General features: G+C 36.8%; 2 protein-coding genes across 5 annotated transcripts in view; one reads left to right on the top strand and one right to left on the bottom strand.

The window, feature by feature from the left end:
• The window catches only part of LOC127504440 (ankyrin repeat and SAM domain-containing protein 1A), a 51,750-nt gene extending 37,396 nt beyond the window's left edge, over nucleotides 1-14,354 (top strand). For both annotated transcript variants that reach the window (XM_051878994.1, XM_051878995.1), the window contains 3 exons: nucleotides 166-303; nucleotides 3,632-3,808; nucleotides 7,749-14,354. In XM_051878994.1, coding sequence (XP_051734954.1) covers nucleotides 166-303; nucleotides 3,632-3,808; nucleotides 7,749-7,859 — 426 coding nt within the window. In that variant the 3' untranslated portion in view covers nucleotides 7,860-14,354. The remainder of the gene's footprint in view (nucleotides 1-165; nucleotides 304-3,631; nucleotides 3,809-7,748) is intronic.
• Nucleotides 14,355-15,893: 1,539 nt separating this feature from the next.
• Nucleotides 15,894-23,059, bottom strand: part of LOC127504438 (PDZ domain-containing protein 4) — a 49,926-nt gene continuing 42,760 nt past the window's right edge. For all 3 annotated transcript variants that reach the window (XM_051878989.1, XM_051878990.1, XM_051878991.1), the window contains 3 exons: nucleotides 22,752-22,814; nucleotides 21,990-22,091; nucleotides 15,894-19,529 (listed from right to left, as the gene is read on the bottom strand). In XM_051878989.1, the coding sequence (XP_051734949.1) occupies nucleotides 17,637-19,529; nucleotides 21,990-22,091; nucleotides 22,752-22,814 (2,058 nt within the window). In that variant the 3' untranslated portion in view covers nucleotides 15,894-17,636. The remainder of the gene's footprint in view (nucleotides 19,530-21,989; nucleotides 22,092-22,751; nucleotides 22,815-23,059) is intronic.

The raw sequence follows: 23,059 nt of genomic DNA, 5'->3' as shown, positions 1-23,059 counted from the left end.
GCCCCAACCTTAAATTCATTGAAAGTCTTTGGGTGTGCTGGAGGAGACTTTACAGAGTGCTTGACTCTTGCATTGCCAATTCAAGATCTTGACCGAAAATTGATAGTTTCTATGATTACTGTTGAATATCTGTTTCCTAATATCATCTTGGTTTTGTGTGTGCAGAACATCATCGCAGAACATGAGATCCGGAACATTTCGTGTGCGGCTCAGGACCCGGAGGACCTCTGCACCTTTGCTTACATCACTAAAGATCTGCAGAGCAGCCATCATTACTGCCATGTGTTCAGCACCGTAGACGTGGTGAGACAAACATGACCATCATTGAGCTGTATGATAGATGAGCGCTTCAGTGGTTCTCAACTGTTGTGCTTCAGTTTTATATGCTGATTTACAGTGCTGCTTCAAAAAAGCTTTTTGCATTTTGATGTTTTTTTTTAAAGTAAAAAAGTACAAAATTTTCTTGCTGTCTGTGATAATCCGAACAGACCTGTCATGACCCATTTGAGAAGCACTGCTTAGTCATTTTTCTGGACACCGCGAGTGTCTTTCTCTCTCTCGCTTTCTGGGGTGTGCAGAGCACCGTGGGCCATGTGCCAGGACTCTGATAGTATCACAAAGAGTTTTATTGGAGAGGTTGTGAGCAGCAGCCCATTAAAATTACATTGATCATACAGCTGTCTGAATGATACAGACACGCACCTTCAACACTTACAGCACGACTCTAGTAATGATTCATTTGATAGTTCACAAATCAAGCGATTTTTAGATCTTATGTGATGATGTGTTTTAACGGTCATCAGCATCGTAAATCCTGCAGTTGTTTTTTTTTTTTTTTTATAAAATGTATGTACATTTTTAACACTATACTTCTTTGTATTATATTACCTTTGCATCAAATTACAAAAAACTAGTTAACACTGCTGTGAGGGTGTTTAATACAGCAGCCGTGGGGGTAAAATTGACATCTTTCTCTCTTCTGACTGCCGTTATCAATCTCTATTTTTTCTACACTATTGTGGAGTTTTTCTTTTGGTATTTGAGCAAATGGGAACACAAAAAATATATTTAATGTAGTCTCTTATTCACCTTTATATAAGTTTATGCGGTTATAATGACTTCCGATTCTGAGAAACCAAGAAATGTGAAAAGGGTCAATCCTGAAAAATGTATCACAGTTTCCACAAAAATATGAAGCAGCACAACAATGTTTTCATTATTGATGATAATCAGAAATGTTACCTGAGCACCAAATCAGCATATTAGAATGATTTCTGAAGGATCATGTGACACTAAAGACTGGAGTAATGTAAATTCAGCTTTGATCACAGGAATAAATTACATTTTAAAGTATATTCAAATAGAAAACAATTAGAAAATAAATAGAAAATAGTTATTTTAAATTGTAATAATATTTGTCAGTATTACTTTGGTGAGCAGAAGAGACTTATTTAAAAAAAAAAAATCATAGGCACACAGTGCAATTCCCATTTATTGCTCAGATCTGTTTTTTCTTTTTTTTCTTTTTTCTTTTTTTTTTTTGGCTGTTCACATTACTTTTCAAAATGTGGCCAATATCAGATTCCAGTGTGAACTGATTATTTTTGTGAGCAGGCGATAAGAAGAATGAAGATGAGGAGAAAGAGAGCGAAGATTTTCAATATTTACAGTATAACCCCTTCAGTTTAGCTTGTATAGAGCTGCCACTGTAATACTTATGAGTTCAATACCTCACTGACTACCTCAGCAACTGTCTGTCATATTCAATATATGAGCGCTCATGCGATTAAAGAACTACCATTATATAAAATCTTTGGAGTGTTTCCCTTCAGCGCAGTATTGTGATGAATGTCGATGTAGAGTGACATAAAAGTCGCATGAATTCCGATATGACTGTTTAGACTGCGGTCACATTGCAAAACATCTGACCTGTATCTGATTTAGAACCACATATGGAAGTGATCAAATCAGAATAGAGAAGGTTTGTGCTGTTCATACGGTCATGTTAAAAAACTATCTGAATCACATGTAAGCACAATAATCAGATTTGGTCCACATTTTCCTGCAGTCTGAACGTAGCCTTATAGACCCCAAACTTCTAAACAGCAGTGTCGTTTATTGCAATTTACAGTACCTCATAAGATACTCATTGTGACATTGGTACATTGCGATGCATCACAGTATCAATATTAGATCCTGACTGAAATCCAGCATATCCGTGAATCTGTGGGACCAGTTTGAGTCTCTCATTCTGTGCATCACGCTTCACAGTGTCTCAAAGGCCCTGTTTACACCTGGTATTAAGATGCATTTTGGTTGATCGGATCACAAGTAGATGAGGGAGACACATTCCCGTTTACACCTGTGTTTTAATCCGTCTCTTTTGTCCACTTTTTTTTACCACTTCTGTCCTGATTTCTTTGAGGGGCAGGTAAATATATGGGATTTTTCCTATCTTTCGATCTAATGAACAAAATATGCTCACACAATTTACATATGAACTTGACCAGAGATGACAGAAAAACATATGGAGAGCATCAGCTTTCGTTTCTGCTCTGACAGCCACAAGACCGGCCGAACGCTGTGAGTGTGTGTTAGAAATCAGGAATGATGAGAGAACATTGTGCTTGATACGTATTTCATCTTCAAACCAATCTTGGGTCTTCAGCTGACAAAGTTTAAATCCCGTCTGGCTAGCACGCTTCCCACAATGTTTACATATTAGGTCAGTAGGTGGAGAGTAGGCGGTCTTTTGTTGCTGTTTGAACACATTCGATCACATGAGCGTTTACACTACGAAAGCAATCCGGTCAAATGTGTTTTCGACTACCTCTGGAAGTAATCGAAAGCGGACAAGCTCAAAGCATTTTAGACCTCGTTTAAACCTGTATTTAGCGTCATCCACTTGTGATCCGATTGACCAAAACGCATCTTAATACCAAGTGGAAACAGGCCATAGATGCATCTCTGACCGCACCGAGAAATGCTGCTTTCAGATTTTGTTTATTTACATGACCTGCTGCTTTATTCATTTAGATTTTATAAATAATTAATTACAGAAAAAAGAAAAAAAAAGGCCAGGCGTTTCTTTTAGATGCTTTAGATGCTCCTGTGGAGCAGAGTTGATCAAATTATGTTAATTGTAGACCATGTCAGTTACGCAATTCTGGATTTTCAAAAGCTTGTTGTAAAGAAGAAAGATACACAGGCTGAAGTTACAAAAAAAGATTTAGAGTTTATGTTCACTGTTGCAGCATTTCTTTTTGACCTAGATTAGAAAAGAAGAAAAAGAATCAACAAAACTCCAAAGAGATTTCATTACGCTTTAATTCCATCTGTCCTGATGTCCCTTTTTAGAGACTCAATGATGTCTAATGTGCAATTATATGAAAAGCTGCTCTTCATTACACTACTTGACATATCTAAGCTTGTTATTACACAAAATGCCTCTTAAGTGCAGTATAATGGTGGAGGCTTGTAGAAATGTATTGATGTATGACTCTGCTGATGAGGCTATTTAAGAAACCTCTGAAGATGGATTGAGGTCATTTGAACTCTTTGATAATTTCTAAATAGCTGTTTAAGCACCCCATCATCATTGTTAATTACTGCATCTCCACCTCCCTGACAGAACCTGACCTACGAGATCATTCTGACGCTGGGACAGGCGTTTGAAGTGGCCTATCAGCTGGCACTGCAGGCCCAGAGGACCAGACAGCAGCAGAGCGCGGCAGGAGCGACGGAGATCATCGAGACCAAGAGCAGCAGACCCGTGCCAAAACCACGAGGGAGCATGCGCAAGTCAGGGGTGAGAGTGCACACACACGCAGAAAACAAGCCACTAGCTCCTACTCAGTTTTTTTGAGTCAGGCTGCACAGGTTTTTACCGCTTTGAAAAGGTTTAAACATCAGAGTATATATTTTGGTCCGATTTTAGATTTAACACCATATTAAATGGTTAGTATGTTTGGTTAGTATGTTTTACACGTCAGTCAGATGGTCTCTTCTTGTCTTCCTCTTGGTACGTTTTTTTGTCTTCAAACCAAACTTGGGTCTTCAGATGACAAAGTTTAAATCCCATCTGGCTAGCGCTCTTCCCAGAATGTTTAGGCATTAGGTCAGTAGGTGGAGAGCAGACGGTCTTTTGTGGCTGTTCGAACACGTTCGACCACATGAGCGTTCCCACTACGAAAGCAATCCGGTCGAATGCATTTTTAACTTATTACACCCTTATTTAGCCTCGTCCACTTGTGATCCAATCGACCAAGACTTAATACCAGGTGTAAACAGGGCCTAAGTGGCGTTTTTTAGCCAGAATATGCCATCAATAGGCTACGTGAACATACACATATCCAAAGATTAAAAGCTAACTCTACTAATTATAAGGGTCACACTTCATATTAGGTGTCTTTAACTACTGTGTACTAGGGCTGGGTAAAAAAATATCAATTTCTCGATTTTAATCGATTCTCATTTTTACGAACCGATATCGATTCTAAAATCCCAAGAATTGATTAGTCTGTTTTCAGTTGATGAATGAACAGCACATGTAGCGCGCCTCCCATCCAATAAATCGCAATAGTCTTTGTGCTTTGTTACTTTTGATATGAAGCAAAGTCTCAGATTTCAAATGATGTACATCTTATTATGAGATTCAAAAAATAAATACAGTTTTGGTGCTGTTTAATGTGTCGTGACAGATCGCTTTAGCGCCTCAGTTAAAGAGAAGCGGCAACACGAGCGCATGTGAACATAATCTCCTCCGCTTTAATACCAGTTACAGCGTGAAATAAACATGACTAAACATCTGAAGGTATGTTAAAATATACAGTACAACTTACCGAAATCCGTATCATGTCTCGTGTAATAGCTCAATCAGTGTTTCAACCTCGGAAAGACGTCAATAAAACAGCTTGTAAACAATGTCACATAACGTCACATTTACCTCAGAAAAACCATATTCAGTGACCATAAACTTGTAAGTCAGCTAGAAAAATGAACTCTAGAGTGCAGCATTCTGATAAATATAGATATGCACCGTTACATATTCATTATAATTTTTAATGTTCTTCAATATTTAATGCTTGTTGGAATAAATCAGTTATGACAGTCACGATTTAAATGTTTGTATTTCAAAAAAACTAATTGGAGTAGAAATATTATTATGTAATTCTAAACTTTATTTATTATAAAAACATCATTCAGTGTAATTTAAGTGTTTGTATATAAATAAGTTAATTTTAACCTTCAATATTATAGTAATGTAGTACCAACTGACTCCCATGTGTAGTTTACAGCATTAGATGGGAGATTTTTCTCCTCTAGAAAATTTGCCATGTACTGTATCTGATATACTATATCCAAAATAATCAATATCGAATTGAATCAAAATCGGAATCGAATCGAATTGTGAAAATTGTGCCAGTACCCATCTGATATACTACATCCAAAATAATCGATATCGAATCGAATCGAATCGTATCGAAATCTGAATTGAATCGCAAGCATGTGAATACAAATCGAATCGAATCGTGAAAATTGTGTCAGTACCCAGCCCTACTATGTACTTACATTGGAAAAATAAGTACATTATACTGATTGTGTTCATGTTGTATTGCAAAACACTTTTGCTGCTATTGAGGTGGATATGGATAAGGTTAGGGACAGGTTTATTGGTATGGGTTGGTTTAAGGGTGGGTTAAGGAGGAAGGGAAGGGACAACAGTGTAATTATAGGTATAATTACAGATCAAATTACATGCAGGTAATTATAGTAATATAAGTACAATGTAAAAACATGTATGTTCACAATAAGTGCATTGTATCAAATGGTTCATTTTAAATGATAGTAGTAGTAAAAGAAACTTAATATAAAGTGGGACTATTATAAGTATTTCCACTGATTTAATTTGTTCTATATTTGAAACTTAGATGTTCTATTTTCTGCCAAACTGATGATGGATCAATCATAAAAACAGAAAACACATCTCAACCCACTGCTGAGTCCTAAAGTTAAATGATCTGTCTGTCTGTGTCTGCATTTGTAGTCCAGTCACTGCTTAATGTTTAGATGTTTCATCCTCTCAATTCAGCTTCACCTTGCTGTATTCTTGATCTCATTCTTTACACTTTCCATTGCTCAGTTTCCATCTTACCTTCATCCGGCTCGTCCTTTATTCACCTTGTCACTTCAATAGCTCCAATTTCCATGGTTCCACTCTTTCTATGACTTTTCTGGCAGATCCATATCTGGTCCACTTTTGCTGTAGTGTAACCGATCTTTTTTACCAGTGCTATGATGACGAATACTTATAGTGCTGTGGAGCCCCCTGCTGGTGCTCTGAGGAAGCACACATTCAACTGAGGCTGTGAGCGCTACATCTTACGGCTTTTTCTTCTTTCTTCTTTTTTTAATAAACCACACCATAGATTACAACTTATTATGTCTCTATTATGTGTCTCTTGTTTTGAAACAAAAGACTTTTATTTCAAATAAATACTGTTCCTTTAACTTTCTATTCATCAAATAATCCTGAAAAAAGATGTATTATGATTTCCACAAAAATATGAAGCATCACAGCTTTTTTTTTAACACTTTAGTTTGGGGAACAATTCTCACTTTTAACTAGCTGTTTATTAGTTTGCATATTGGCTGTTTATTAGTACTTAAAAAGCGCACATTAATGCCTTATTCTGCATGACCATATTATATCTACCAATACCTAAACTTAAACGCTACAACAACTAACTTACTAACTATTAATAAGCAGTAAATTAAAAAAAAAGTTGTAGTTAATAGTGAATATGTGTTCCCCATACCAAAGTGTTACCTTTTCTTTTAACATTTATAATACTCCGAAATGTTTCTTGAGCATCAAATCATTATATTAGAGTGATTTCTGAAGGATCATGTGACACTGAAGACTGGAGTAATGATGCTGAAATTTCAGCCTTGATCACAGGAATAAATTACATTTTACAATATATTCATATAGAAATAGTTGTTTTAAAATGTTAAAAAATAATATTTCACAATATCACAGTTTTTACTGTATTTCTGATCGAAAAAATACAGCCTTGGTGAGCAAAAGAGACATCTTTCAAAAACATTTAAAAATCTTACCAATCCCCAATCTTTCAACTGTAGTGTATTTAGATGTAACATGGGGTTCCTTAGTCACTAAAGATTTTCTATGTTTAATCATTTTTAAAGTAATATTCTAGGTTACATACACTTGTAGATTTTGACTAATTCAAATGATGTTTTAACCAAGAATATTCCTTTAAAAGCTTTAGGTCTCATTTAGAAGCAGTAGTATTCCTGTGAAGGAAACCGGACGAAAATCTCTTATAAATGTATCTTACCTTTATTTACCTTTATTTATATAGCGCTTTTTACAATGCAGGTTGTGTCAAAGCAGCTTTACAGTGATAACTGGTATATAATTTTGGCTGCACGGCAGCTCTTAAAGAAAATGGTGTCGATTTCCAGCTTAAGTAAATTCAGTATTGATTCATTCTGTTGTAAAAGTCAATAGTTATTAGCACTGGAGAAAATAGTGATGTCATTGTCCAGCTCAGTTCAGTTCGCATACAATGGTGTCAATGCAGGCAGATCAAAAACATTGCTGAATTGTTTGTTGTATCTCTAGTGAGAGAAGCTAGTGTTTCATAAAGCTATGTGATAGCCTGAAGTGGTACTGACAGCTCTTCAAAGCTCTTTACATGTCTTCCGCCCTGCTCTTTCAGGTGGAAGTGCTGGATGTGGACGCTCACAGTCAGAGCAGTGCGACCTGGATCATGGACTCCAAAGATCCCAAGCGCACCGTCAGCACCAAGTACGAGACCACCATATTCTGATTGGACGTTCCTCTCCTCCACGTCCCGCCCCCTCACACCTTTTCCTTTTGCTCTGTGCCTTCACTCTCTAGATAGACTCTGACCTCCCCTTGCCGACATGACCGAACTCCTCCACACGGAAGCCACCTATCCATTCACCCTTTTCTTCTCCGTCTGTCTCGCACAGTCCTGAAGCCTAGTTCTGCTCTGGCTGTCCAACAACCCTTTTCCTGAGGCCTTACTCGGCTGAAACAAACCTCCAATCTTACTCAAACACATTTCCCACTATTCTCACGATTCTCTGTCCTGATGTAGCCCTTTAAGTTCGTACAGGTAATGCCGCCCAGTTTAGGAGCCTGTAGTCGTATCATAACTGGCCTGAAACCAAAGTATAAGTGCTGAGGACCAGAACATCTCATCAATACTGTCATTTAACCTTCCTGTTTCAAACGTGAAGAAACTAACATTTCCTACTCCATTCTGCTCAAAGGACTCTCCCTCCATCATTCACACTGACAGTTTTTTTTCTCTTAACTAGTTTTTTCTTTCTTTTCCTTCCTTCTGTGGTGCTCGTCTCTCCAGGCGTCGACCGCAATAAGACACTGATGAAGACTTCCTCTTCTTCCTCTTCAGTTTGAGCTAAAATGCCTGGACTTCACTAAACATGTAGCATCAAATAAAAAAAAACGCCGCCAAGGATTACGTTAAAGGCACTTTCCATGAATATGGTACATACGGTGTCCTGTATTTTTAGCATTAAAGGCACAAATTACATATTATTTAGAAGTAGAACTAATAAACATGTTAGATGAACCGTTATCTAACATAAAAATAACAGCATGGAAAGAGAGGTCTTGACCTTTTTGGCAGCATCCAATAGTTAAAATAGTAATAATTATTAATGATTATTACTAATAATAATAATAATTATTATTATTATTATTATTATTATTAAAATAAAATTTACTTAATTACATAATTATGTTAATTATCAAAAACACATTTAGCTGTGTCCCACAATTTGAGTTTACTCTATATTTAAAAAAAAAAAAAAAAATCATAAAATTGTTACATCATTTGGACCTTTTCTACAGCATTATGGGGAAAGAGAAAATCATCTGATTTTATTTTCTATTTTTTAAGCAAATTATTGACTGTATTTGTCAACTTCAACTGTTCAACCCTGTTACCAAAGTTACTAGCCAGCACCTACTGAGTTAGGCTTAATTAAGTGGAATCTTTATTTATTTGTTTTTTTTTTTATTCTATATTTTTTTATTTTTGCTGTTTTGTCGTTTTTATTTTTAATAAATCTAATTTATTTAATGTTTTTTCTTTTAAAAAAAAGCACACAAATCACAATCAGTTTTTTTTTTTGAACTGCATTCAAACATTTAGAAATTCATATAAAAGTATTAATATTAGTATAAATATCTTACAAAAACTCTATAATATTTAGTTGGACAAAGTTTTATGAAGGTTAAGCACCTCCTTTCCTTTTGCTACAAAGAAAAAAATGACTTCACTTTGAGTTTTAGGCCCCATTTTGTACCCGGTTTTCATGGAAAGTGTGAGTAAATTATCAGATGTTAAGCATTGTTTGCAGTTGTTTGGGTTTTGTTTAGCTTACTTACTGGCATCTAAAAATGTTAGTATGAACTGCAAGGACTAGATGGATTATTATTATTCCTGTTATGTTACTATGCACATCTAATAGATGCTATACATTCTGTCCATCCTAACATACAGATGGGACTTTAGACAGCTGGCAGAAGCTTCTTTCAGTACATTAGAAGATAATTGAATTGGGATTGAAGTACCTCACTGTAAATGTAATTTTGCTGCCAGTATATGGATTTGCGTTTAGCACTGTGATATGATGTGTTGTCTTAAGTCTGAGTTAGCAGACCAGGCTGGGCCTAAATGTCTGAACCAAATCACAAAGAGGTGTCTGAGCAGATCGCTTGCTAAAAATGTGTCTGATGTCAAGGAATCAAAGTAAAATGTAACATCGACTGCTTATTATAGACTTTATCAGGTGGCACATGCACAAGCAGACTAAAACCAGTGTTGTAGTAAGCGCGGGTTTGTACCAGATCAAATGCCATTGTGGTTTAGAAATGCTGTTTTGTCTTTTGTTTTCTTGTCTTAGGGATTCAAAGGTGGAATTATGTTCATATATTCTTCACAAGCCTTAAAAATTCTCATGCGATCATGTAAAATATGGGTGCATTTACAAATACCTACCATTTATCAGGGGAAAAAACTAAATGTCACTGCATATATTATGATGATATGGAAGCCCATAAATCATAATTGACATATCTCATAATTATTCATTTTTGTCTCATAATTTTAGCTTTTATATCATATTTATGAGGTAGTATGCCATAATTATGACTAAGTCGAAATTGACATACTAAATCATTAATATGACATAAGTTTAAATTGACAACTTCGACTTCTCATAATTATTTTGACATACTAAATCATAAATGAGATAAAAAGTGATAATTATGACGCAAAAAGTTGAAACTGACTTTTTGTCAAAATGATTCATTTTTGTCTCACGGCCTTTCATCGCATAATTTACTTTTTAACCTCTTAATTATCTTAGAATTATGACCTTAGTATTTCATAACTTTGACTTTTTATGTCATAATTATGATTTACCCAAGCATTATTTTCTTTGTCTGGCTGAAATTGGCTTTCATATGATGATGACACACTGGCAGCCAGTTTTATTTGTTGCATCCTTTTACAGTAAGGACAGTTATACAGAGATGACAGAATTAGTTCAGTATCAAAGGGTAAATATGGATAAAGTTATGTTTATTGATCTATGATCAGCATCTCCTCTGGTCTAACATCTCCTTATATTGCCTGCTGCTCTCTCTTCATCCTGAAAGTTTTTCCTTTACGTCAGTCTGCTTCTTCTGTTGTTGTGCAATATTCATTTTTCTCCTCAAAATCCTATCCCTTTAGACCCCAAGGGCTCGCCGTTTGTAATGCCTAATAATCAATGTGGCTTCATCCTTTTGTAGCTGATCACATAATTAGTCATGGGTGCGTCTCAATCAACTCCCTAGTTCAGTGGTCAGGGCACTGATCATGGAGTCGGACATTATAAGGGCTGTTTCAATTGCAAAATCCTTCAAGTGCACTGAAACGTTCGCTCCCTAAAAAGTCCAACAATGCATTGTGAAAACCAGTGAGCATCAATGCTTACTGTGTTCGCTTAATGGAGGTTTGGGAGTGTGCCAACTCACCACACATAATGATGTTGTACAAGGATGTTGTCATGTCACCATCAGTGTCCCAATGTGTAGTGAGTCAGGGTCCTCACTGTCCTTACCAGTGCCCAATTCATGTACATGATATACTGATTCATGACCTAGGGAGCTGATTGAGATTATAGTCCAGTATGCTAGTCTTTATCGCAAAATAAAGCCTGATGTGGGTGAAGCAGAGCATAAATAAATAAATAGACAAGAAATATTAATTTCAGTTGAAATTATGTACAGTAATCATCTGAGAAAGTGGGCACAGAGACGCATGAAACTAGCAGGAAATATTTTGTCTGTTCAGAGTCAGAGGTGTGTAGAAAAAGTACACCCTCTGAAAATTAAATACAGAATTCGAAGAGAAAACATAGCATTACTTTATCTAATACTGAAAGCGCAAAGTTATGATGGTTTGATATGATTGCATGAAGTAAAGGCTGGAATACACTACACAACTTTTAAAATTGGAACAGATTTTAAAACACTAGGCATCATACGCTTGCTGACTTTGTAACTGGTTACAGGTTACAGAAACTTATCATCATACACTAAACGACTGAGGACTTGCAAGTTCCGAACACAACAAACTCACACAGAAATATGCGCCTCGTTGCCAGAAGATGTGTGACAAATGAAAACAATATGTGTTCTAAAATCAGCTCAAAATATACATATTTGATCTCCGGCGACTAGATCGAATCAAATTTTGAAGCTAAAAAATCTGAGTTTGTCATAAGTTATGTTGGGAATTTTGGGATATTGCATTAAAAAAAAACGCTGGATGAAAATGGCAATGCACATAAATTCTAAAAAATCCGCATAAAAAATTTTATGCGCTTGTTTGAGTTGGATAAACTTTTTATCTGATAAGAAAACATGCGAATAAACTATGGATGGAAACATTTACAGAATAAATTCCTCGATGTGCATCAAAAAAGACATGTGACTTTGCGATGGAACGGCATAACTGGACCAACCAGTGGACTGATCTCAATGAATCTGAAATGCTGTTTTGGTTGTTCTGAAATGCCTGAGCAAAGTTTGTCATCAAAGTTGTTCAGAATAATTCCCTCCCAGAACTGTATTACACGACTGCGTTCACAAACAGCAGGCATCCTCCAAAAGAAAGATAATTTTATTGCATTTCATCTGCATGCTCTGAGGCGCAAGTAACTTATTATATACGAATGCAATATACAGTGGCTTCTCCTACTGCAGAAACTTCCATTTTTCTTAGTGATATTTAGCGCCAGTTTATCAGGAAGTTCAATTCACATTTATTTGTATAGGTCTTTTCACAATACATATGATTTCAAAACAGCTTTACAGAAAATGCATGTCAACATTACAATCTGGAGTGATCTGTTATCGGAGGTGACTGTGCAAGTTATGTAATTTCAGAAATGTGCATATACAAATCACGCAGTTAGCTAACAATCTATTAATTTAAACAATGTATTAATTTTAAGGCAGAAACAATGAGCTCATTGAAATAATGAATACATGTTAACAAATAATTAGGATGACGATTTTGTTCTCTTCGGCTCACTGCATGGAAACGTTGCTTTATTTGCAAATGTTTAATGCGATTTATTCCAATTTTGCACACAAGTTAAATTTGAAACTTTGGATGGAAACATAGCTATTAAAGGTGCAATATGTAAGAATTTTGCAGTAAAATATCCAAAAACCACTACGTAAGTGTTATATATTTTGCTCACTTGAGTACTTACAATATCCCAAATGTTTCCAACTATTTGTAAATCGTGAGAAAATTGCAATTTTAACAAAGGCTCCGGGACATGTGAGGAGTCGCCTGTCAATTGCGTCATACCCGCGTTACACTCGATTTCTGGTTTTATTTTGTAGAAACCATGGAAACACCAAAGACGCTTTAATATACATGTTTTAATAGACAAGGGAATAACTGTTGGGATATATTTATAGACAGAAAACTAATTATTGTTATATAGCTCAACACGTTTAGTCTTATTGCTTAAATTTAATTTGCTTTACCATGCCTCAGAGAAAAACATTATTTTGTGAAGTAGCTAACATGGCATAATCACATGCAGCTTTATTTTTAGTAACAGTAATACAGCATTTTCTCCATCATACAATACGTTTTAAAATTAATTGAATGCCATTTATCAACACAAGCCATCCAGCATTTAATATTATATTATAAAATCAATCTAGCTTACTGCAGTCTGCAACAAGTATCTCACAGCAGCCACTGAGCGAACGCAAAGAGTAACGTCATCACATTATTTTCAACACACTCAAATGTATCTAATATGATAAACAGAGCTGTGTTACCTCACACTCATGACCGGAAAAGCGGAAGCGGCGCCGACGACTGTGCCATAATAAAAGTTCCGCTGCTCGTGGCGTGTGTTGCGCAATCGCTCCAGCGGCCTCGTTCAGCTCCCACAACACTCGGTCCTGCTCTGCTTCATACTACAGTGATGTTATTAATCGCATCCATGAACATGATTTCTTCCCGAGTCCTATCCCGATTCTTTTTTTCACCAGCTGTGAGGTGAACACCACATGTCCCAAGATTCCGCGCTCAAACTTGGCGTCATCAAGCTACGCCTTTGTTTTGAATAGGCCTCTAGCGGACAGAAAATTCTACATATTGCACCTTTAACTGCATGATTTTCTATGAAATCTGTCAACTCTGACTGGCCAAAGTCTGCAGACTGGCTCTGACTATCAGCAACTAGTCTCAAATCCTGCAGTCTTTAAATCATAGCAAAAATCTGTGCAAAAGTCGTGGTCTATTTCAGTCTTAAGGGTCTAGCATGTTAACTATAAGCTAACTGAAAACACAAAAAGAACTGTATATATAATTTAAGTAGTTATATCACGATAACACTGTGAAATGTCATTTGTATCCCATTTTAATCTGATGTATTTCTGAGTGAAATGGGATATTCAGCAAGAATATTGTAGAATATTCAGTTGGCTGAGACTTGCATCCTACATGGTAATGTATTATTTCTAGTCAGGCAGTCTAAAATATCAAGACAAGTTTTTATCAGCAAGGGCCCAGTGGGGAGAAGATTTTGTGGGGGAAAGTGATCGTCACTACAGCATCTTCCTTTTCTCCACCTTCATTTCTCTTCTCTGCTTTCGCTCATATTCGTTGTAAATGGTATTAGCATGTTAACTAGATCCCACATTTTATTTGTTTGATTTGTTTTAATCCCTGTGTGTGTATGTCTCCCTGTAGCTGACCACTGTGTCGGATGCCAAACAGAAAGGAAAGTTGGGATGCCAATGGCAGCATGACTGTGGATGAAACATCACTTGTATTTTGTGTGTGTGCGCGTGTGTTTATATAGTTATATGTAAGTGTGGGAAGACTACTCACACCTGCAGTGAACTCCTCCCATCCAGCACCAGGTTTTCACCTTAAACACACGAGCCAAAGACAGACAAAAAAATGTCCCGTCCGCTGCTCCGCTCGTACACTATTTTAACACTCCCACGCTTAACAAAACCTCTCCCTCTGAAAAACATCTTGCTTTTCTCAGATTTCAGACGTGTTCAAAGACTTTCAAACACTGGAAACACGCAGCAGTCACTGTATTCTTGCCCGATAACAAGAGCCAGTGTTGACGTTGTCTTTGCTTTGATTTCTGTTGAGTTTTGTTTTATTTTTTATTGTGAAGCGACAGTCTACACACTCCTGTTTTGTCTGTGATTTTGTCGTCTAAACTGATAGTCTTTCATCTCACAAAGTGTAGATGCTTTTATTTTGTCTGACAACTTAAAAAATAAAACCAGTAAGTTAGAAACACTGATTCCAGTTCAGCAAAACACTGATTAGAGAGTTCAGTCTTGTCTTTGATGTCTAATTCAGATCAATACATCCGTTGAGTTGAGATGTTTGATTCTTACTGTCAGTATTTCAAGTCGGGTGACCGACAGGCTTTAATACAAATGTCTGTCAAAATAAACAATGTGGGCAAGACAATTCTAACATAAGGATTGCGAACTACGGTACGAGTTTCAATAGGAAAATTTTGGCATATGAAGGTCACAGACAGAAACTCAATGCCAGATTAATGGGAGATACTCTGTGTTGTGACTTCTTATGGTACACTATTATGATTAGTTAATAACTTTATGATGGCATGAGAATGGTACAGTCCAGATCTTGGTACTTGTAGTGACTTTTACATGTATACTGTGATTTCTAATACAAAATTATGGCGTTAATGTGACACTACAAGCAACAGTGAGTTGTTTTTATGTGTAGAGTTTCTTAATGGAACTATTTGTCTCCTTCCTTTTAATGATTAAGTTGCAGAAAGCAGGGTATGTCGAAAAAATAATAATGAAACCGATGAAAACGTTTAGAAATCTAAATTTGCATATTCTTCCGTCATGGACATACCCGTGCTTTTATTTTGTGTAGATAATAATGCATAAATATGAGGTTTAGATGGGAAATATTCCTATATGCATTTAGCCCTAGTTTACAAGGATTTTAAGTCTGGTACTTTTTTTTTTTCCTTCATTTTTAACATGGTACGTTAAAAATGGGTACAGTGCTAAATACAAGCAGATGCTAATGCTAGCATCTGTAACAGCCGCAGTGTTTGCACAACTAATCACATTAGCGAATACAACGGTGACAGTTCTGATCATATTCATGGCTAAATGATTAAAATATAAACAATATTGGATTGTAAAGTAATCCTGGGTGGTCTGTCTTTTGATACTTGAATGATTATGCTTTTATAGATATCTCTCTCTCTCTCTATATATATATATATATATATATGTATATGTATGTACTGTATGTAATTTTTTTTTTTTCTGTTTACTTTTTGGTCATGTTTGTCATATCTAGAGAGGAACGTCTTTTTAAAGCTCAACATATCATGGTGTAAGTGAGCATGAGACTGACAATGGTATCTCTGAGAGACCTTGCCACAGAATCAAAGAGAACGATTGTAAATAATCTTGGGCTTCCAGTCTTTTTTTAATGATTATTATTTTTCATAATTGTACATCCAATAAATGAAGAGATGATATCCAGTGTCATGTCATTTTTTTTTTTTATCCAAAACTTTAAATACCAAATGAAGGTTCTTGCACATAAATGTCTTTGTATTTGAGATGTTTTTTTTTTTTTAAGGCATCTTCAGCTCATTTTATTTAGCACAAACATGAATTTACTAAAGGCATTGTGTAGTGAAGTGTTTTGATTGCATTTTAAGTGATTTGTTTCTGTCAATTTTGTTTTTTGTTTTTTTGCAAACAACAGGTGAAAATCAAAGATCTTCAAGTTGCAAAAGTTTTATTCAAAAACATTTAGGAGCAGAAATTCCCCCATTTTAAACCTGCAAGGTGTTAAATGAACATTTGGACACAGTATATTAATGTCCTGTATTACAGAAGACAGCAACAATTTCACTCGACAGTTTCACACAACATCATTTAAATATTTCCTGGACAACAACATGCAAAAATTTTACAATATCAGAAAAACTGTTCCAAATGTGATTTTGTAAGCTGATAACAAAATTGCTTTAAAAGTGATGATAATGTCAGATTTGTTTCCTTGAGGGTTGACAAATGTACCACAAAAATATACAAGCAGATTTTTTTTTTTTCTTTGGGTAAGTGTTAGTGTTTGACATTATCATTTGTTGTGCCAAATATTTGTGTGCTGAAACTTTTGTTGTCTTTTTGTTTTGTTTTTTGTTACATGATTCATGTGCTTCTAAAATTGTCAACTTGTCATTGTCAACAATGGCTCATTCTTTAATTGTTGTTTATTGTGCTTTTACTATTTTCTTAATTTTACCAGTGAAGAAAACCACGCATATTACGCCTAAACAACAGCTGCAAATTCATAACCAATCACCAGATTAATTTGGTAATTTTATGAGATCTGGGGCCAGTTTCATAAACATAAGACTGTCTTAAAATCTTTTCTAACCAGCTATCAGTTAGCCAAGGGATTAGCAGTCTTTTGTTCTCCAAAAAAAAAAAAAAAAAAAAAAAACTGATTTATAAAATAGTTAAGTCTTAAAGAAAAACTGACATTACTAACTTGTAATACTAGTCTAAGTAGATTATGCAACAGGCCTCCGAATTGAATTTGAATGAATTTTGGTTGCTCTGTTTTTCTCATCATTAAATGTGCTTAGATTGAAAAGTGTTTATGAAAGAAATTAATGTTTTAATATGGTTTGGAAATGCTCAAGACCGTCTCTGCATTGTAACAGTCCGAGTGTAACTCTGAAATTTCAAGCATCAAAACAGTTTATAGGAACAGAGCGCTGGTCCCAGAGTTCATGTTAATTATGAAAAATGTACATTCATTTCACATTATGCCTTTCTGTCTTGTACTTTTCTTTGTACATTTATATCCATCATCATCATTTCTCAATTAAACTGCTAGGCGTCTTTATCAGACAGCCGCAAATCACTGGTAAACTTTGTAATCCAAAAATCCTCCTTGTTAAAAGGTCTCATTTCACTCCAATTATCAAACCGTGGTCACGGAGAGCAACGGGTTGTACACTTTCTTCCCATCTACTGAACGGGTCCCATGAGCCAGGAGCTCCTGAATGGTGATCCAGTTGTCCAAGATGCGTCTGCTGCGTTTCTTCATACTTTTTTTCTGGCTAAGCTCAAGTATGGAAGCCTGTCCCTGGGGTCCAGAGTCTTGCTCCTTCTCTTTCTCCCGCAAGAAGTCCAGTCGGCTCTGCATCATAAACTCACGGCGTCGCCGTTGCTCACGAGCTCTCAAAAGTTGCTGTTTGCGTTCCTCCTTGCTCCAATAGCGTCCCATCTTCATTTCACTAACCGCATCATCGTCCGTGGTCATCCCACTGCGCTCCTCCCGAATTTTCATGGCGCGAGCCTTTAGCAAACGGTCTCTTACCGGACGTTTAGCCACATAACGTGAGCCGTCGCTGCGGATCTTTACCTTCCACTCCATTCGAGGTGAAGATGGAGGCAATGTAGGTGGTATAATCAAAGAAGTTGCAGGAGCAGCTGTGGATTCTCTGTTTGCACAAGGTGTGGTGCTGGAGTGAGTAGGAACCTGTTCAGTGGTGTCTCTAACTTCTGGACTGTCAATGGTAGACATGTCCCTCAACTGCATGCAACTCTGGTAGCGTTGAGGCAGCGTGGTACTGCAGCGGCGTCGGGACAGGTACGGACTGTTTTCTGCACTTCTTCCCCCTTTCACTATCCCGGTAGTGAGAGTCCCATTTGCATGGGACCCCCTTCGTGCTCCATCCAAGCCCTTCCTACTCCTGCCACCATTACTAGATAATGACCGAAGCCTTGTTGCTGGATTAGAGTTTCTGTTGTCCCCAGGTTCTTCACTCTTTTTCTTGGCATCTGATGAAGAAGGTACATTTAGATTCTTATCCCTACTTGTGCTTGTTCTGTGACGTGGCGTCCGAGGTCGCATGGTTGCAGAGGCACTGGAATCTCCAGCCGCAGAGAGTGAAGGGTATCGTTCACTTGCCAGAGGTGTGCTTCTGCAACTTTCCCCACCAGTATTATAGGCGCTTGTGCTCTCCTTGTCAGAGCGTTCCCTTTCCGGGATCTCGTTGATATCTGACAGTTCATGGTGGATCGCCTCTGCACCTCCACACCTTGCCTTTGCTCCTTTTTCTTCATCATCCTCTTCATCAGCTGGCCAGACCTTTAGGCAGCGTTGGCGCAACTGCTGCATCTTTTGAGCCCGCAAAACATTGCGCCACTTAAACTCCAGGTGGCGTATTTCCTCATCTAGAAGGGCAATCTCGTGCTGCATCAGGCTCTCGTTACAATTCATGTCTACAGGAACACCTCCTCCTGCAAAATCGCATCCTCCTGCGCCATGGTTCCTCCCGTCCAAAAGAAGAAGTGCATTTCCATTCTTCTCGTAAAGGCACCGGATCTCCAGTAGCTCTCTGTAACGTTCATATTCCTCTTCAGTTAATCCTGGCATCAGCACTCTGCTCGTCACTGAGCCCAGTGTTTCAGGAACCCCGTGATCTGCCACTCCCACCCCATCTGGCCCTAGCAGTGAGTCGTTGCTGTAATGGAATTCCCATCCATGCTGAGCAGCACGGAACTTGCGCAAACTGCCTGGTGTATTGGTGGCATTGGTCGTGCATGCACTGGTGGGATCATCCGCCAGCTCAGACGACTCTTCACAGCGTGTACTTTCATCTGTGCGACCCACCCCGCTGTCCAGCTCCTGGCTGTTATTGAGTGCAGTGTGCCACAAGTTGGGCCGACCAGCTCGGATCCCACTGATGTCACTCAGCAAGGAGCTAGCTTTCCTTTGGTGTTGAGGGCTGGGTAAGTTAGAGGCATTTTCCAAGTCCTCTAGATCCAGGCCCACACTCAATTCCAAATCCAGGTCATCAGCCTCATTCTTTCAAGAATGAAGATTTGGAATGTTGAAGTTAGAAAACAGGAAGGAAAAAAAATAATAAAAAATTAGCAAAATACTTTATAAATCATGCTACACTCTTAGAAGAAAAGGTTCAGTGGGTATCTGTATAGAACAATAGGATTCTTGACTCAATTTTAAAGAATGCTTTATTCTAAAAAGGTTCTATATACAAGGAGAAATCTCTTAAATTATTGAACGCTTTCATGTTTAACACTTTTTTTTTCTTTTCTTTTTTTTTTTTTCTAGTTATAAAGTACGATTTAACTCATAAAATGATCACATGATGATACCCCTAAAAGGTTCTATATATGAAGCACCTGATAGAACCCTTTCTTCTAAAAGTGTAGGCACTGTATGCAGAGAAATTTACTTTAAAAACATTCTGGTTGGTGAAACAGCAGCAAACACATTAACGTGTTTCAACAGCAGAGGGCAGTGTTTGTCCATGTAATCCCAAGTTTGGACGCTGTAACTGATTGTAGGGTCTTTTCCCATCTGTTGTAGGAGACATTTAAACGTGAGAAGTTTCTCAAATGAGCCACCTGTGCTGGGGAATATACTGGCCCAAGGGCTCACACACCATCTGGAGCTTCTATAACACACAAACACACACGCACACTTGTGTGCTACTGACCCCAAATCCTAAAACTGTAGAATCAGTGACTATTTCCCAAATGACCATCGCTGTTCATTAGTTCTTGTTTTCATCTCTTGGTTTAATGATTTTCCAGTAACTGTTTTTAAAGAATCTCAATTAGATTTTTTACTTTGTGCCAAACCCATGAATACAGCTGATAGATATCTAGAGAAAAATATTGAATTCAATTAAAGAACTGGACACAAATGGGTTTTATTCAGACCAGTGGTGTACATGAAGCTTTTTCATCTCCATCAGCTATAGACTTGTATGTTATATTGAACACAAATAAATATCTGTCTGTCTGGATTCAAAATCAGCACCCTCAGTATATCATGATTATTATATGCAAATAAGATGCATTTTGTGAGATCTTGATTACCTTTTTTTCTTGTACAGCTTTGTGTCAAATAGCATCATGCTAAATGAACTTTATAAACATGCCTCAGACTTCAAATGTTGATTTGGTCTATTTGTATTCATGAACTGGGTGATTCCTCGGGGGGTTGCATTATGTTTTATTTAAATATTTACCAGTGGGATACGGACTGTTGCCATGGCTTCCACAAGGGCTAAAGATGATAAATCTGGATGTTAAAGCATGTTGACAGAGCACAAGGTTTTAGTCCAATCAATGAAGAGACTTGCACACAGTGTGAAGATATCGAGACATCATCATTTTTGTCTTTAACCAACTTGCTAGTCTGTTGATTCTGATTATCTCACTCTTTAGTCTGTTGTAGTCTGAGAAAGCTGCATGGAATACTGTAACCCACGATGTAACACACTCAAGCTGGCCTTCAATTTCAGTGTGATGGGTGAAACTCTACTTTTGTTTTTAGTTATTTGATCTCACTGCCAATATTAAGATATTTTACACAAAACTGAATTATAATTGCAAAATAAGTTTCCAACATGATAAATGGATGTAACTCACTTAACCTGCAAGGTAATGTTGTCATATGATGATGTAGCATACTACTGTTTGAAATGTTTATCATGGAATAATCCCTACTTTTCCTAATTATATTAAAAAAAAGATTAGGCAGTATATATTGTATACTACAGTGTTCAGTAAGTAGTAGCTACTAATCCATTCTGAACGCAGCCAATGTCTCAGACTGTCAATGAAAATGTGTTCAAGGAAATGAAATAGACATGGTGACTCACTGTTGGAGGTTATGTATTATGGGATGTCCTAAGTGTGTCTCTTTCTCTAAAGTGTGACCTTGAGTAGAACAAAAGACTGCCAAACCAGCCCCATGTGTCCTTGTCTCTCCTTGTGTTTTTTTTTTTTTTTTTTCTCTCTCTTTTATTCTCTCCTCCATTTATTTCCTCATCTGGGTTTTTGTCCTACTCTGCCCTTTTCTGTCTGCTTTCATTTGTAAACAGAGAACAGAATGAAGCCGTGTGTTCACCTGTACACTATAACACATTTGTCTGTTACTGCTTGAATAAGCAGACCATAATACACTTCACGTAATGTCTGAATATCAAATTAGCTGCCATTAGTAGCTTCAGTTATACTTCAACATTCACCAAACATTCACCCTGTGCTGCTACTAAATCTACAGCCTCACAGCAAAAGAAATTATATTTACTCGAGTTATGAGTGTGCGCTCTAAATGTGAATGTGGCGAGATAAAGACTGGGTGCCGTGAAAATTCAAAAGACAATAAATAGACAACATGTTTTTCATTTGAACTTTTCCTGCTGCAAAAAAAAGTTCTGTAGGAAAACGATTAACTTAATTGAATCAAGCGATCATATCTGACAGCAAATATAAATTCAAGGTGTCTCACCTCAATATCTGGTCGTGCCAGTAGGAGAGAGATGTTGGTGCTGTCCTCTCTTGTCAGGATGGCCACTGCTTCCTCTCGGTTCTGGACATCCACCCCATTTATCTGAACACAAATGCACATTAACAACATTTCACATCACATGATTTTTATGCTCATTAGTTTACATAACCCTTGATGCATCTGTAAGGTTTCTAGGATTGTTTTTTTTTTTTTTATTGTTTTGTTTATTTTGCCCTAAAGAGGCTGCTACATGCAGCTTACTCATAATCACAAAAAGCTACAAACAGCTGATGCATAAGGAGTTTTATTAAGAACCGGAATGTAATCTTTTGAACAGGATCATTTATGTAATTTCAGTTATTATTTTGTCTTGTGGAATAAAAGTAAATATGTGTTATGGCAAATAGGTTTTTTTTCAGGGCAGAACTAAATAAAAAAAGAAATTAAAATGTAGGATTTCTCTTATTATCATCCCTCTTATTTTTAAAGACAATGATAAACATATTACAGAATCTGGAAGGGTTATGTATATGCAGAAAATACAACAACATGATTTTACCAAGTAGGTTTAACATCTAATAATAGCTCATTACTAAAAAAAAAAAAAATGATTTTCAAGCCACAAACCTTAAAATTAACTCTAAAATTTGATTGGTTGATATCAGTGTTGTTCAGTGAAGTTGATTATTATTAGACCACTTGTGAACAGTGTATCACTGATCTGTTTTCAGACAGATGATAGCATTGTTTGGCTTTAGTTACCTGCAGTATTCTGTCTCCCTCACGGATTCGGCCATCCTTAGCAGCAATGCTATTAGGGTTGACCTGCAATGATGATACAGAATCAGTGGTGTGGTTGGTTGCTGCATACAAGCATACCATTTCTGCTGCCATATAAATATATAGTAGTCAACATTTGAAGTGGATCAAAACCTTTCATCAAAGTTGTCCTAAAACCTTCTTCTTAGGACAACTTTGAACTTTTTTGATCCACTTCAAATGTTGACTACTGTGTAACACAAATAATCATTTCAAACAAAAAAGTTACATAGTGTAGGTTTATATAATTC

Source organism: Ctenopharyngodon idella, chromosome 22, assembly GCF_019924925.1.
Source record: "Ctenopharyngodon idella isolate HZGC_01 chromosome 22, HZGC01, whole genome shotgun sequence".
Classification (NCBI taxonomy): Eukaryota; Metazoa; Chordata; class Actinopteri; order Cypriniformes; family Xenocyprididae; genus Ctenopharyngodon; species Ctenopharyngodon idella.
The sequence above is the reverse complement of the archived record's forward strand: the minus strand, read 5'-3'. Positions and strand labels throughout refer to the sequence as shown.